This window comes from Halichoerus grypus, chromosome 3, assembly GCF_964656455.1.
Source record: "Halichoerus grypus chromosome 3, mHalGry1.hap1.1, whole genome shotgun sequence".
Taxonomy (NCBI): domain Eukaryota; kingdom Metazoa; phylum Chordata; class Mammalia; order Carnivora; family Phocidae; genus Halichoerus; species Halichoerus grypus.
The window spans coordinates 86,108,143-86,125,573 of NC_135714.1; the positions used below are offsets into that span (position 1 = coordinate 86,108,143).

A 17,431-nucleotide genomic window follows, 5' to 3' on the forward strand; every position below is an offset into this window, starting at 1 on the left:
GTTGGTTAAGTGTCTGCCTACGGCCCAGCTCAGAGTCCTGGGATCGAGCCCCGCATCAGGCTCCCTACTCAGTGGGAAGTCTGCTTCTCTCTCTCCCTCTGCCCCTCCACCCTGTTCATGCTCTCTCTCTCTCTCTCTCAAATAAATAAATAAAATTAAAAAATAAAATAAAATAGGGGCCCCTGGGTGGCTCCGTCGGTTAAGCGACTGCCTTCGGCTCAGGTCATGATCCCAGAGTCCTGGGATCGAGTCCTGCATCGGGCTCCCCCTGCTCAGAGGGGAGCCTGCTTCTCCCTCTGCCTCTGCTGCTCCCCCTGCTTGTGCTCTCTCTCTCGCTCTGTGTCTGTCAAATAAGTAAATAAAATCTTTAAAAAAAAAAATAAATAAAATAAAATAAAATTGCACACCTTTTGAGCACTTCCTAGCAGACCTCATTGCTTTGTTCTTCTCCATACTACTTATCACCTTTTAGTACAATAAATAAAATCATATATTAAATAACTAGAATTTAAGCTCCATGAGGAAAGGGATTTGTTTTTTGATGTTTTTTAAACTGCTGTATCCCAGTCCCTAGGACACTTTGAGGCTCATAATAGGCTCTTAATTATTATTAAACATTCAGTGAATCCAAGCCCCAAATTCAGATGAGAGCCAACCAATGTCCACAAGTAATTGAGGAATCCCACCCATCCTGCTTTTTTTTTCTATCACTACCAGAACCATGGCTGAGACAGATGATTTCTATTGAGGTCTCTCCCTTTGAGGATTATTCCCTTTTCCTAAGTGTGTCTCCTTTCTGCTTCTGACTTTATGCTGTCTCTCTAATCAGGCTCCGTGCTGTTCAGACCTTGCCCAGATCCCAGTTCCACATGTCCTGCCTCCTCATCACCGACCTACAAGTTCTCATCTTCTTAGCCCACCAGCATCTGTAGATGCCTCCAGGTGGTTTGGTGGTTTTAGCCTCACTGAACTCCCAGGACTGTGCTTAAAGTTTGCTCCTGCCCTCAGAAGATTTCTTACACATTTTTGAAGGCTTATCCATTCATTGGGAGTATTTTTAAATGAACTTTAAATTTAATTTTTAAACGAATTTTTACATTTCATTTTAAATGAATCCTTAAATGTTTTATCTGGCATTTTCCAAAGTCTCTGACTCTCCATCAGGCAAGCTGGGATTGCCTTTTTGTGGTCCGTGAAATGGCGTGGCCTGCCTTTCTTCCATAGTCATCTATATCTTCTTTTCACTGGCTTATTTTTAATGTTCATCTCATTGAAAACTTGCGTCCAACCCTACACCCACCTTCCAGGTGTGATTTTTATGGCCCGTACTAGAAACCAAAACACTGAACAGAGACTAAAAAGTAGATTGAAAAAATCCAACGGACAATCCCGTGTTTGTTTTGTTAGCGAAGCTTAAGCTGTCAGCAAGAACAGCGGTCATTTGTCCTGCCATGGAAACTTTGAACCTATTGCCTTAACCCTGTTGGTTCAGTTATACCTGCAGAACATCCCCAAAAAGCTGAAGCAGGAGATGGCAAGGTGAAAACAGCAGCTTGTCGAGCTTGCTGGCACAAGATGAAAACAGGAGCTTGTCGAGCTTCCTGGTAACCACAAGATGAGAACAGTTCAATATAACCAAGCTAAGCCTGCTGTTCCAGGAGACACTGCTTTGGGAGCCACCCTCTGTGATCTCCTTGCTTGCTGCAAGTAGAAAACTCTCCTTTCCTGAAAGCAACCTCGGTCAGGTCTTAGGAATTACACTCACCAAGTGACGGACTCCTTGTGTTGGGTTACAAAGCTACTATGGCACAGGAAATCTTGAACTGCTAGTTTGGGAAGATTCACTTTGAGAATGGAAGCAGTTGGTATTTTCAATGCAATTGGCACTCTCAGTCTATTTAGATTATGAGCCACCAGCAGAATATCTTCTTTAGGTTTTTTATTCTTCTATCTCTCCTTATAGATCGACTAGCTGTGGTCTGAGTTCATATCTCATTTGTACGATTGTGCCGAAAGTAGCAAGAAATAATCAGTACATGCCAACATTTTTTTCTACCATCACCCCTAATTACATGCTTTGGTATGCAGAGATATAGATTTACCAAATATTTTGCTGTTGAATATCAATGATTACCCAGTCTCCAGACTGCAAAATGTTTTCCTAAGATCCTTCCTCCCCTATTTGGCCAGTTTCATATTTTAGGCTATGTTACTTAGAGCATTTGTACTTCCGGATACAAAAATCCCTATCAGATAGGAAGGTACTTTCCTAAAAGCAATAGGAAAATGTGGCTTAGCACATAGAGACTTACGTATCTCAGGCAAAAAGTCTAGGAGCAGGAATACTCTTCATATCTTTCCACATCATCATCCATTGTACGTAGGTCTTAATCCCCATGGTGATCACGCCATGGTCCCGGCATAGCTAGTGCATCTTCAGGACTCATGTCCACATTCCAGACAGGACAAAGAAGGCAAGAACCATGAGGTGCACGGGATGAAAGGAAAGGTATCCCAGCCAAGTTTTCCTTGTCCCAAGTCCTTGTCCCAATCCCCTCTCAGAGATTTCTGCTTACATCTCATTGGCCATAAGTGGACCATAGATTGAAAAATAACCTAACAAGTAAGCATTTTTATTTATTCAGCGTTCAATTTATGAAAGACAAACAAGAGATTAGCTATCGGTCAGGCAAATGGCAGTGCTTGACAAGTATTCTGCTATTATCAAGAATAAAGATGATATATATATATACTTAAGAAAAGATAGTCACTAAATACTGTTACAGTTGAAAAAGCAATTTGCAGAAGAATATGCATATGAGTCCATTATTACAAAACAAAAACCGAAAAAAGCAAAACTATTTATGTTTGTATGTACATGGAAATATGGAAATTATGGAAATGTACATGGAAATATTTGGGAAAAGTTATACCCTAAACAGGAATACAGCTAATAATACAGTGAAAATTCTATTACAGATAATAAATAAGGATTACATTTAATAATTATAGCAAACACATACACAATATCTACCATATTAAATATTGCCAGGTACTGTGGTATTGAGCAAACATTAATTCATTTTATCTTCATAATCACTTTATAAGGTTTTATTAATGTTACCCTTAATTTACAGATAAGGAAGTTGACACAAAAAGAGTTAAATAACTTGTCCAAGGCCACAGATCTAATAAATATTAGAGGTGCTGTTTACACCCAGAAAGTCTAGTCCATAGTCTGGGCACTTAATTCCTACAATATGTATTATTTTATCATATGAAAAAAAAATAAAGCAATTACCTCTTTTTAAAATCCATCCCAAAGGGGCGTCTGGGTGACTCAGTCCATTAAGCGTCTGCCTTCTGCTCGAGTCATGATCTCAGGGCCCTGGAATCGAGCCCCGCATCGGGCTCTGTACTCAGCAGGGAGTTTGCTTCTCCCTCTCCCTCTTTCTCTGCCCCTCCCCCTGCTTGTACTCTCTGTCTCTCAAATAAATACAATCTTTACAAAAATAAAAAAAATTAAATCCACCCCAAAGGAGCAGTAACAGTAGCAACAGCAACAAAGCAGAAAGGGCACACATGAACTCTAAGCAAAACTTGGGTTATCATTGCAGATTGTCTTCAGACCTCCCCAACTATGTTCTTACCTTTGGATTCCTTTTCATCTCCCTAAAAACCAAGGTTCTCCCCATACATAAACCCAACCCAGGGAAGCTGCTCAGGATTCCAAACCCCAGCTTGATTCTCACTTTCCCCCAAGAGCAGCACCCCTATTTTTTCTCCACTTCCCTCTCATCTGTCCCCATACTTCAGAATCATGCCTTTTTCTTGACAAGTTGATAACTATAAGATAATGAGATAGTTATTTGCCTGAGGTGGTGAAAAAGTTTGAGAGTGTAGAGAAATGGAACCTAGCATTCCAATGTCTATAGAAATAATTAATACTTAGGTTGTTTTGAAGATCCCAAGGAGCTTCCACATACAGCTGCTCATTTAGTTCAGTCTTCCTGATAATGCTATGATGGTTTTTATTCCTATTCTACAGATGAGGAAACTGAGACTCCGTGAGGATAACTAACTTGTCCACCATGTTCTTGCTGCTAAGAGTGGAAGAGCTGATACTAAGTCTGATTATTCTTTCCCCAAACTGCAGCCACCTCCTTTTATATAAACTTCCTCTGTCAGGAATTTCCACATATGTTACCAATGAAATCTGTGCCTAGAATAGTGAAAATTGATGATCACTGCTGGAAAAATGAAGCTTGAGAGTGAAAGAAATAGAGGATAAAAAAGGCATGCCATTTACACACAACCGTTTCATGCACAGTGGCATTTTTTTTTTTTTAGATTTTATTTATTTATTTGAGAGAGAGAGAGCATAAGCAAGAGTGGGGGGACAGGCTCCCCACTGAGCAGGGAGCCCGATGTGGGGCTCCATTCCAGGACCTCAGGATCATGACCTGAGTCCAAGGTAGGCGCTTAACCAACTGAGCCACCCAGGTGCCTCCTCAGTGACGTATTTTGATTAAAACCATCTAAATAGCTTTGGGCCTGTCTCACTTTAATTTTGACATAGTCTTGTAGTTTATGCTACTAGAGAATATTCATTTCTAAAACTCTATTTTTCCTTTTGTCCTAAATACTTAGCTCCTCTGTTGCTGTATCTAGAAAGAAAAGGTTATTATAGCTGACTGCTGATGTGGGGGATCTACGTTAGTAATGATCATGTGTTACAAATAATTTTATAAAACATAGTATAACTAAAAGATGCAAATTTTAAAGGTCGAGAAGGATCTTATAAAAATAAAACTTGTGCCCATAGTGCATTGTGAAGAGTTTGTTGGTTTAAGAAAGGCAAATATGGGAAGTGTTTAGAGATCCGACCATGAAATGATGCAAGACAGGCCTTTGTTTCTGCAGTAAATTTGCGTCAAAAGAGCAAACAAAGGTATCTCATAAGGTTGCTCAACTTCAAATTCTCTGAGAAGACTTTTATACCTGAAGGGAGAAGTTTCTGAAGACGAATATCTTGACTGACACTTGATTTCCACCACTGTGACCCCTAACTTGGTTCTGAACACATTGTGGAGCCACATTAGAAAATCTAAGCTGTTTTTAATTGATAAAATCTGATGTTGGACATTTAAAGTGCAGTAACTGGAAAATCTGTGAAATATGTTGAATTGATATAATAGTTGAGTCCTGGAATTCAGAACTAACAGGAACCTGAGAATGTATTTTAAGGATATTTCTTTGCCAATGCTTAGGAAAGAGTCCTTTCTCCTTGTTAGGCCCCCAAATTGTTGACAGATTATTTTATAAGGCACGAAATTTTAGAACTTGGAAAAGCAGGTATCAGTCAAAACAGTTTTTCAACAGGGTCCCTTTTATTTTCAAGGTGTTAGGTAATTACTGGATACTATCTGAACTGGTTTGTCAGCTCTCTACTAGTGAGGTTTCTTTCTATGAGCTAATTCGTATGTCCCAGGAGAAAAGAACCCCCATTGAACCCCCATCGTTGCCCCCTCTGCCCTGTCAAGTAGGCTCACAAAGGTCAAGTTGTATATACAACCTGCTCACTGCATCTTTCCTCCTCAGTGACCTGCCTTCCTCTTTTAGATCCAAAATAATTCACAGGAAACATGCTTCACTGTAACTTTTCCTTTCGAATTTGGGGTGCTAAGAGGCAGGCTTCTTCTACTTTCCAATAAAAATATTTGCAAGCATCCCCAAATTCTCATAACATCTCAAAACATAACTCAAGATATGAAAGCCACAGACCACCTCATGCATTCCTTCTCTCTCCTTGCAGAGATTTTCTCTTCTTATAGAACTTACATAGATTATTTCTTTGTCTCAAGCCTCATAAAACTGTGTGCTCTCAGATGCCATTTGTCAAATCCATCTTCTTTCCTGACGAAGGAAGAATAGTTACTGGGCAAATGGTCTGGAAGCATATTCACCTGCAAGTCAGGATTGCTTAAAGACCCATCTAGGGCACCTTTCAAACTAACGCTGGAAATAGCTTCACAGCATCCTCCACAGATGTTTGATTATGGAACCTCTGCCTGAACTCCTGGCATGAGCAGCCAGGGAGAGAGGAGTACTCATTACTTCTGAAGTGTCTCTTCACACTCTAGGAGCAGTCTCTTTACGTTGAGCCATTACGTTGAACCCTCTACTATAACAATTCTCCAGTTGTCTTAGCCTTGCTTCTGGAGTCAGCTGAGAGACTATCCTCTCTTTATTTCCATTTCCATACACTGTGACCTGTGTACTTTTTTTCCCCATACCGACTCTTTATAAGCCCTTCTGTAAAGCTCTACATTCTCAGGAGGTGGTGTCAGCATTGAAGATGTCTCACCTATCACTTACTAGAATCACATTAGCTTTAAAGGAAATAAAATTACTTCTGCTACGGCAGACACTAAGATGAACATGAAGTTTGCGATGACTTCAAGCTTGAAGAAAATTCATTTACACACACACACGCACACTGCCCCACTATCTATCACTGCTCTGATTTCATCTGTGACCTAGTTTGTGGCTTCCAAAATTTTACATTGCTGTGGGAAGCTCATTCTTGAAGACATTTAGCTTTCTCACATTATACTTTATATAAAACCTTGGCTGTGTGTGAGGCTTCTCATTTATCTCAGGATCTCCTCAGCACTGTGATTTTTTTAAATTGAAATGTTCTGTTTGTCAGTTCAGGAATTTTGAAATAACAAAATATGCATGATATTGAAGATGGGCCATGAAAAATCCTGGTTGACATGTATTCAATCCTCATGGATTCAGATTGTAAACTGAAAGAAAAATCCCACTCACGTGCAATTGTTTTCCATTTCATTGAGCCTTGCGTATTACTCACTAAGAATGAAGGGCAATTATTTTTTTTAACTTAAATTCAATTAGCCAGCATATAGTACATCATTAGTTTCAGATGTAGTGTTCAATGATTCATCAGTTGCGTATAATACCCAGTGCTCTTTACATCACGTGCCCTCCTTAATGCCTATCGCCCGGTTACCCCATCCCCCACATACCTCCCCTCCAGCAACCCTCAGTTTGTTTCCTAGAGTTAGGAGTCTCTCATGGTTTCTCCTTCTTTGAAGACTTCCCACTCAGTTTTCCCTCCCTTCCCCTATGATCCTCTGTGCTGTTTCTTATATTCCACATATGAGTGAAGAAGGGCAATTATTTTTAGTAATAGGGGCAAAATGGGAAGGCGTTCCACTTATTAATTAAAAATCGTCCCTTGATTTAAAAGCCAATGTATCCAGAAGAATTTCTGAACTGATTTTAATACATTTTTATCTCCAGCCTGAAGACCAGGTTTATAGCTAAATATAGTAACAAAGGGATATTTTAAAAACAAGCCCTGACAATCAAGTGTCATTCAACTGACTTGTCAGAAGTATCTATTCTCATGTCCCTTGTTGCTCATAGTTTCATAGGATTCCAACCTTAGGGCAAACTACCACACATTTCTTCCTAAGAACATACTCTGAACACACTCTATGCCTTTTTCCTTGCTAACAGTAATCCAACAGTGTTTGTAATGATGGAACAAGAAACCACAGCAGAATGTCTTACTTGTACACGCATGTTTTTATTTAACAGAAAAGATGACTCCACAGGCCGGGGCTTCTGCCACTGAGACCCTAACTCAGGAGGAGCATCAGATGCAGAGAATGATGGCAAAGCGTGTGAAAATCATCAGGGAGCTGATACAGACGGAAAAAGACTACCTCAATGATCTCGAGCTGTGCATTAGGGAAGTGGTTCAGCCCTTGAGAAATAAACAGGTAAGTGCAACTTGGAGGGTCCCCCCCCAACCATATCCTAAATAAGATCACCAGCACCATGAAATCAAATCATCCAAGTGATAGTATCTGCCGCAGTGAGGGTGGAGGGATGGGCCCTTTTCCTTGAGGCCTGGGTTTGCGGTGGTGGAAGGTAGCATCAGATTCATATTTCCAGTGTCAGCAGAGGGACACCCAGAGTCCCTCCATTTGGCCAAGAAAACTGTATTCCAAAATATGGGGAAAAGGAAGTTCACAGTTTCTGCCACTTTGAAATTTCTATAGGTTCTTTCTTGGATTCTTATGGAACTGGGAGCAATAGGTTTTCAGCAGTTTAGGAGCAAAGCACTTAATTTGATTCAAAGATGATCAAAGATTTGGAAGAAAAAAAATGTGTTTCTCCCCGCCCCCACACTGAGAGCTCAATTAAACTTCAGATTATTTAGCCAAGTAAAATTCAACATAGAAATTAACCTGAATGTAAGGTAACACTTGAAGTGTTCATAAGTTAATCATTCTCCTCCTTTTTAATCAAGGCCTTTTCAGAGACTTTCCTGTAAGGAATTAGAGTATATGTACAAGGATATTTGATTCATATATATGTGCATGTATTAAGTACCTGATATTGTAACTGGCACCGTTCCCAGCTCTGGGGTTACAGTTCAGTACAAAACAAAGTCCTGCCCTTATGGGGTTTACTTTCCAGTGGGAGAGAGGAAGAGTCAGACAATAACTAATAAATTAATAAACAAATATAAATTAAAACAGACGGTGGCAAGTATAGCAGAGAAAACCAAAGTAGGGATGAGGGATGGAGCGTGGGCACAGAGAGGTGATGTTTCTATTTCAAATACGGTAGTAAATGCAGACCCTTCCAATCGGGGACATTACAGCCAAGAACTGAAAGGGGTAAAAGGTGTTCCAGGTTGAGGGGAGAGCAAGAACAACGACCCTAAGGAGTGATAACCTAATCACTAGGGTGGTAAACAGTCCTCATACACAATTGAAACAATACACAAAAGCATAAACTAGAAAGTAAAGATGATCAGAATTCACCTGCTTAAATATAATCACCATTCACATGGTCGGGAAACATCCTTGCAGGCATCAATTGGGACATTTACATACACACACACACACATACACACAAACCCATATATATTTTGAACATATATTTTTACATAAATGTAATCAAAACTACACATGCCATTTTATAACATAATCGTTTCATTCAGCAATCTGTTGGATGTTTCTTTTCATGACTACTGACACATACAAATGTTTTTCTACTGTTACTGATGCTGAGACACTCTTATGATTTGGGTATTGTCACCTCATCTCCTTAGAATAAATTCCTAGAAGTGGAATTGCTAGATCAAAGGGTATACATATTAGGGATTTTGATAAAAATTTGCCAGCTGACAACCAAAAAGTCAATACCATTCTAATTTTTATTCTCATTAACAGTGCTTCAGAAGTCAAAATACCTTTTTGTATATTCATTAGCCATTTCTTTTCTCTTCAATCCCTATTCATATTCATGTCTCTTGCCCTTTTAAAAAGATATGGTTTATCTTTTTCTTATTGTTTTACAGGACCTCTTTATATATTAAGGGTATTCTTTTTTCATCCCACATCTTACAACTAATTTTCTCAGTTTGTTTTTTGCCTTCTAGTAAGATAAAAACAAAGAGGGAGGCAAACCATAAGAGACTCTTAACTATAGAGAACAAACTGAGGGTTGCTGGAGGGGAGATGGGTTGGGGGGGATGAGGTAACTGGGTGATGGGCATTAAGGAGGGCACTGTGTGTTATATGCAACTGATGAATCACTAACTCTACCCCTGAAACTAATAATACACTATATGTTAACTAAATTGAATTTAAATAAAAATTTTTTAAAAAATAACCTTATTTAAGGTTAAAAAGTTAAACCTTGTTTAAGTTTTATGCATTTAATTTTGCTGGGTTTAAGTGACCAAATATATTTAACTTTATGGCTTTTGGGTTTGGCATCTTAATACATACATACATTTTGATTACAAAAATATTGTCAGCCAGTTGTCCCAACTTCAATTATTACATCTTTCCCCCAGTACTTAAAATATCCAGAAGCAGAGTTTATGTTAACACAAGATTCCTCTAAGAAATACTAGAAAAAATAACTGGCCTACAAATTAGGGAAAACCAGTGTAGATCAAGGTGACCTTAGATATAAATGTTAGGTTTGGTTTTGGTTTTGGTTTAAGACAACGTATAAAGAAAAGTGGCAAAGCAGACTTTGAATTTTTCCTTCATACCGGGTCACTTTTAGTTTTACTTCTTCACGACTTTCAATAGGTAATTACTACTGGTCAGGTCCATTCCAAAGGCTTCATTGGTATTCATATTTAATCCTCTCCTGGTTCTCAAGTTGGAAGGTAACTGGCCACTTTCTGAATCTGGAAATTTCTTATTCATCCTGTAGGATTAAGAATAACATTAATGGTCATGATAGAAAGTTGCTCTCTGGGTTCATTGCTAAATATATAAAAATATTTTTGGTGTTTTTCATTTAATATAAACTAGTTGTGTCTGATGTAACCTCTGTTCTGGCAGATATTAATGGTTATTAATAAAATGTTTATTTACATACTTACGAAAATATTAACTTTAAATGCACATAGCATCAGACTCCAGACTCGACCACAACCCACCCTCCCTTATGGTGAGGTTTTACCGGTCACTCCTATTTTCTGAAAAATTTAGAACCTCGTCCACTGCTCCATACCTTCTCCCTCTCTCCAGGTCTGACATCAACGTCAGGTCATTTCAATAATCAGGCAAATGGCCCGCGCAACCTCCAGGCCTCTCCACCAGTTCCTTGACTTGCTGGCATCTTGAGATCTTTCCTTCAAACCCATCTTAGCCCCTCACTCCAGGCACCACTCCCTAGGGCTGTCATTCTATTTCTTCACCCCCTCAAAATCAGAATTTCAGGCTTACCATTCTCTAGCCCACTCCCATTGGTTCCCTCTCCCTGACAAGTTTTGGATGCACCAGGGCTAAGGTCCTTTCTCATCATTTCATTGAGAAAACAGACACAATAAGAAGATGCACTCTCCCAACACCACACCTACCAACTTACCTGCATCTCTACCCATGTCAGCTGTCTAATGGTTCTGCTTCTAATTAAGGGCAACTTTTCTTCTAATGCCGTGGATTCTATCCCCTCAGGCTTCTTCAAGGATTTCATTCCTGCCAGTGTCCTTTCTTCCTCCTGTATATTGATTTTACCATCACCAACCTTATTGGATCAATCTCATCACCATTACCTGCTATCTTAAAAAAGCAAAAACTCTCTCTTGTGTATATTCTCTTTCCCTGTTTAAGTTAGATGTGAAATATTTAATATGTATAAAACCATATGTGACTAAGACATTTCAAAATAAGCACAATTTACCAGAAGTCTGTCCTTGTGATGAGTTAATGATCAATATTAAAAAAGACAGTATGGGGCACCTGGGCGGCTCAGTCAGTTAAGCACCTGACTCTTGATTCCGGCTCAGGTCAAGATCTCAGGATCTTGAGATGGAGCCCTGTGTTGGCTCCATGCTGGGCGTGGAGCCTGCTTAAGATTCTCTCTCTCCCTCTCCCTCTGCCCCTCCCCCACATCGTACATGCTTTCTAAAGAGCACAGTTTTGTATCAAATGGAACAAGTTTATTCAGTATGCAAATGTTCTCAATTTTAACCCGTCTACCACACTGGTGACTTAAACTGGCCCCACCAATGTACATGCCATGGCTGAGCTATAATCTCATATATGCACTCTGATCGGTGTTTGTGTTTTTGCTTTCATTGTTTTTCTTATTTTTTGCTTCCTATGTAACTCTTAGAGCAATTCTCAGAATTGGTGTTTCAGACCGTGTAAAATAAAACATTTCCATCATGGTGACATGTAGTTTATCTGGCATGTTTAACTTCTACTCTCAATACTTTGAATTACCGTTCTCACACTTCTAACTCCTATTTCCCTTGTTATTTTATTCAGATGGTTTATAGCTTGTTGATTTTTCACATCTGGCACTTCTCTTTGCTGAGATCTTTCAGTGCTCTCTGTCTGCCTCCTTGTGGAATTTGGTTTCAGTCTAGTGGTCTACTTGTCCTTTCCACTCATGTTGAAATAGTAGTTATTCAGAGCTTTCTCCGAGTTCTCCTATCCAATCCACCTTTTCCCCACTTCTTAATGCTTTTAACCTTGACTAAGTAAATAGATGCTCAGGAACCCAGACGAAACATTTATGAGTGCCAAGGTAGTTAATTTATGCCATGAATTTATTAACTTTACCACTTTTCAGTGTTCATTAGCTCCTTTTTGTCCTTATTTCCCTTCTGTTTAAATACCATTGTCTTTGCACACAGGCCACCTGTCATCAGTTAGTGTCAAAATTTATAAATTAACACATACAATGTTTATGTAACCATGGGAACTATCTGTAAACCATGCTTAGCTAAACCTGAGGCAACGTCAGTAAATATCGTACATGTACAAGTCAGTCTGGAAGGGACTTCGGGAAGTCACCTATTCCATGTCTTTTCTCTTGTCGAGAAGACAGTCTTTGCCTCCATTGTTGAAAAGACCATCTTTGCTCTATTGTACTGCCTCCAGGCCTTCTCTCGATACATCTGATTCCTTCTTTTCAGTCCCAGAAGAAACAAGGTAGTATATGGAAGTTAAAATTGGAAGGAGGAAGTGGAAAACTGAGAAAAGCACTAGGTTATCTGAGGGCACTTGCATGAATGAATCAGGGTGCTAGTGAGTGTCTAGACCTGGCCCTTGAGTCGGCAACTGTTCTGTGACCATCATGGTTACAAATCTTAACCGTAACTTCGGGGCTTTTCTATAAACAAAACTTCACCTAACTGAAATCAGGGTCAAACTTGGCAGTTACATCTTTAATTGCAGCATTGTGAGAGGTTTTGCAAAGAAGGCAAAAATTATCGACAACATTCGGTGTTGAAACATTTAGTGGGAAAACAGGTTCTAGTTATTTATTATCCAAACACAGCAATAGGAGAGATTGTACATTTTTGGCAGTAAGTCAAAATAAATCAAAGCTGGAGCAAACTAATCTAACAATGGAAAAGAGCTTTTTGTGTAAGGAAGGGACCAAAAAATGTTTGAAAAGAGTAGTTGGAGGAATCTAAATACGTGTTTTTATTTTTCTTTGTTTTTAATTATTTCTTGAATTTTAAAAATTTACATAATACAAATACACCAAAAATCTCAAGGACACAATAGTGTCTTATAGTTATTCAATTTCCTTCTCTAGAAGACCATTACTAGCTTCTTTTTACCCTTCCAAGGGTATTGCATTTATAAGTGTATATGTTTGAATGTACATTTGGTAGATTTTTATTTATATTATATTCTATTTATTTATTGTTCATATTATCTGATTTGTGAATTATGAAATTTTGTGTTTTCAGAAAGAAGGGCAAAAATAATCTATAATTCTGTGTTGATAAGAGTTCAATTGGGGGGCGCCTGGGTGGTTCAGTCGTTAAGCGTCTGCCTTCAGCTCAGGTCATGATTCTGGGGTCCTGGGATCGAGTCCCACATCGGGCTCCCTGCTCCACGGGAAGGCTGCTTCTCCCTCCCCCACTCCCCCTGCTTGTGTTCCCTCCCTCGCTGTGTCTCTCTCTGTCAAATAAATAAATAAATAAATATTAAAAAAAAAAGTTCAATTGGGATTTTCTGTTCAAATTTGTGTACCTTATATTGTAGTAATTTTTTTATAGCAGTAATTTTGAAAAGAATTTTTATTATACAGAATATATAGAAGAAAATAATCACCCATAGCTCTACACTTAGAAGTGAGTATTGTAAATATTTTTGTTTATTGACTAAGCATATACAGATGCCGGAGTCCGGCTCCAGCCGGGGCGGGTCTCTCGTAGGAAAGGACGGCGTCGCGAATGAGGAGACACAGACACAGGGTCAGGTTGCAAGCGTCTCCTCCTGACAGCCTCGGAGGAACTTTATTTATATGTTAGGATATTTTTGTTTTTCCAAATCTTAGATCATTTTCTAGATTACAGACATAGCCTTCTTTCATTTTTCCTTTGTAATGATTAACATGACCTTTATTGATTTCCGCTTATTGGCTTTCGCTAAAACTAAAAAACAGTACGCAAAGAGAAAGGTGCTAGACAGAGCGTGACCGTCTTGTTATTTTGTTCTATAGAAACTAATTCTTCGTGGAATTAGTTTCATTATGATTGCTTAGATAGGCGTAACTAAGATGAGTAGTCACTTTATCATGAAACCCCAGAAATATTCCCACAATTATAAAGATTGCCATAAACAAAATGAAAGAGAATAGCAAGAGCCAGCTGTGGAGTCTCCTGTTTTCAGAATCGTCCCCCATACTTGGACTTTGTCAAACAGCATGAGCAGCTTGGCTCGCGCCATACAGACATACCCAAATATTTTGTGAAATTGGAATCATACCCTATATGCCATTATGGAGTCTCGTCTCCCTGAAAAATATGTTGACATGTTTTATTTTAACCACAGAAAACAAATACTAATTTAAGTGGAAAATGTTTTCTTTTATTTATTGGGAGACCATACATTTGAGGAAAACAATATCAATGCTCTCTCTGGATGCCGAGCCCCCAGTTGGAAAATGGCGCCACCAGTGTTATCACGCAGGTCCAGGTTAACAGTGGGGTGTTCGGGGTCATGACGGCAGGGACGACACTATGTCCAGCAATTGTTCTGTATGACATATGCGACATATCACGCTGTACTAACACGCTACCGTCCTTCTCTCTCAGGATCCAAAGAGGGGGAGGCAAGTCCTAAAATAGGGAATCATAAAAGACAGGGAATTGGAGAGGACAAATCCCTTCCAAAGGGGTAGGGAAGGGAAGGGATCACAGAACCCAGGGCATTCAGCTTCTTGCTGTGCCTCCCACCCGAGTGAAGTTGCTATAGTTTAAACTATGGGATCAGCCCTGTTATAGAAGCTTATGTAAGAGGAGGGTTTGCCAAGCTCACAGAGCACAATGTAGATAAAATCATCTCAGAAAGGAGACTGGGAGGAGGGGGCATAAGTGCACTATAATAATGAAAATACTGTTTGAATATTGTAATACCACGAAAATCTATATACAACAAAAAGATGGCCATGGCCCAATTTATGTCCTATGAATCGAAGCTATCATCACTACATTTTTAGTTTGGTAAATGATTTTTATATCCCTTTGGAGTTTGCTGTTATTTTAAGGGCGCCCTCCTCACCGGAGTGAACCCATTGTTGTTCTATATGAAGGGGGCTGTAGCTTCAGCACTTGTTCTGGAAATCACCTAGCCTTCCGTCTCCTGCCCTCTCTTTTGAGGTTTCTAGTTGGACGTCCCTGGTATCTGTCTTGACAGCTCAAAGCTGGGTTCTACCTCAGTAGTGTCTACCCTCTGGCTGCCTCACCGTGTGACCAGCGTTCCCATGATTTTTGAATGTTGAACCAACCTTGTATATCTGGAATAAATCCCACTCAATCATGATGTATAATTCTTTATATACATTGTTGGATTCACTTTGTTAATATTTTGTGGAGGATTTTTGTATCTATATTCATGAGAGATTTTGTCCACAGTTTTCTTTTCCTGTAATATCATCGTCTGGTTTTAGTATTAGGTCAATTCTGGCCTCTTATAATCACCTAGCTACTCTTCATGTATCTGGTAACTTCCAAAATTTTTAGATTGTATTCTGGGCCTCAAAAATATTTCACCTTGGCACACTGACCATAAATTTCTTAAAGTCAACTACTTTCTAAAACTGTTTCCTCCATAAAAATTGCCCTGCACTAAGTGGACTCAAGATGTTAATTGCTCATAGACATGTCTCATTTATGCAGATAGTCACCATACTCCATTCATAGTATGTTCTACCATATCACATCAAAATCCAATGCACATGTACTATACTTTTGCAAGATATTATAACTGGGGAAACTGGGCAGAGGGGACACAGGACCCCTCTGTATTATTTTTTTAAAGCGTGTGAATCTATAATTATATTTAAAAATTAAAAGTTTAATTAAAAATATAATGTTCTTATGTTCTTCCTCTCTCTTCCTTTCTCTCTTTAACCACATGACCCTTTTAAATAAATGTGTAAAATTATATATGTAAGAACAAAATCTTTTCCTCTGACTCTTACCTTGATTTCTGTCAAACTTTTCAATTAATTCTCTTTTTATTGTGGTTTCAGAAAGATAGAGACTACATTTTTAGTGTAAGAACACCCATTAGGTTGTGTAGAAGAAACTCTATAGCATATAATAATTCCCTGTGTATTGGGGCACCTGCGTGGCTCAGTCAGTTGAGCGTTGACTCTTGGTTTCGGCTCAGGTCTTGATCTCAGGATCATGAGATTGAGCCCCATGTCAGGCTCCAGGCTCAGCACAGAGTCCTCTGGAGATTCTCTCTCCCTCTTTCTCCCCCTCTGTCCCTCCCCAACTGCCCCTCCTCCTGCTCATGCATGCACACTCTCTCTCATTCTAAAATAAATAAATAGAATCTTTAAAAAATAATAGTAATTTCCCATGTGTCTTGGCTCTTTCTCATGCTATGCTTGGAATACCAGAAGTCCTTCTAGATTACAAAACAAATGTAGGGAAAAGCCAACTAAATCTCTCTCTCACTTCCACATCCTACTCAATCTAGTCTCTTCTCCCCTATAGTCTAGCAGTTCCTGTGGTCAAACTCCTCAGTCACAGGACTTCACAGACTTCAGAGTGCAGAGATCAAAGCTAGGCTGATAATATGAAAACAAACCTTATTTTTTATTTTTTTTTATTTTTTTTTTTTAAGATTTTATTTATTTGCGAGAGAGAGAATGAGAGACAGAGAGCATGAGAGGGAGGAGGGTCAGAGGGAGAAGCAGACTCCCCGCTGAGCAGGGAGCCCGATGTGGGACTCGATCCTGGGACTCCAGGATCATGACCTGAGCCGAAGGCAGTCGCTTAACCAACTGAGCCACCCAGGCGCCCACAACAGCGGGGAGTCTGCTTCTCCCTCTGACCCTCCTTCCTCTCATGCTCTCTCTCACTCTCTCTCTTAAATAAAAATAAAAATCTTAAAAAAAATTTTTTTTTAAATAAAATATTATACTCTTGCTGGAAGTCTGCTTTAAATATCAATACACATATTCTTCAATCAATTAAAAATACTGATTTTCCTGGTTACTAAGATCACATCACAATGAAGAATCCCACGACTTATATGGCCACACCTTTATGTTTTTTTAATCGAAGACTTAATTTTCACCTCTTTGTAAAACTCTAATATTTATTACTAATCTGGGCCATTGTTCCTCTATTATAAGGTCAGATACTTGAAGTCATATTAGAAAAGTCAGAAAAAATATTGATTATGTTTTTTTTTACTTTTTAAAACATTTATTAGTAAGGGTAGTTCTTGGGGCACCTGGCTGTCTCAGTAGGTAAAGCATGCAACTCTTGGTCTCAGGGTTGTGAGTTTAAGCCCTATATTGGGTGTAGAGCTTACCTTAAAAAAACTTTTTTTAAATAAAATCTTTCAAAAAGGGGGGGCGCCTGGGTGGCTCA

General features: G+C 39.1%; 1 protein-coding gene across 1 annotated transcript in view; it reads left to right on the top strand.

The window, feature by feature from the left end:
* ARHGEF38 (Rho guanine nucleotide exchange factor 38) overlaps positions 1-17,431 on the top strand; it is a 124,657-nt gene that overhangs the window by 23,653 nt on the left and 83,573 nt on the right. Inside the window, exon 2 of the mRNA XM_036094764.2 lies at positions 7,630-7,814. Within this exon, the coding sequence (XP_035950657.2) occupies positions 7,630-7,814 (185 nt within the window). The remainder of the gene's footprint in view (positions 1-7,629; positions 7,815-17,431) is intronic.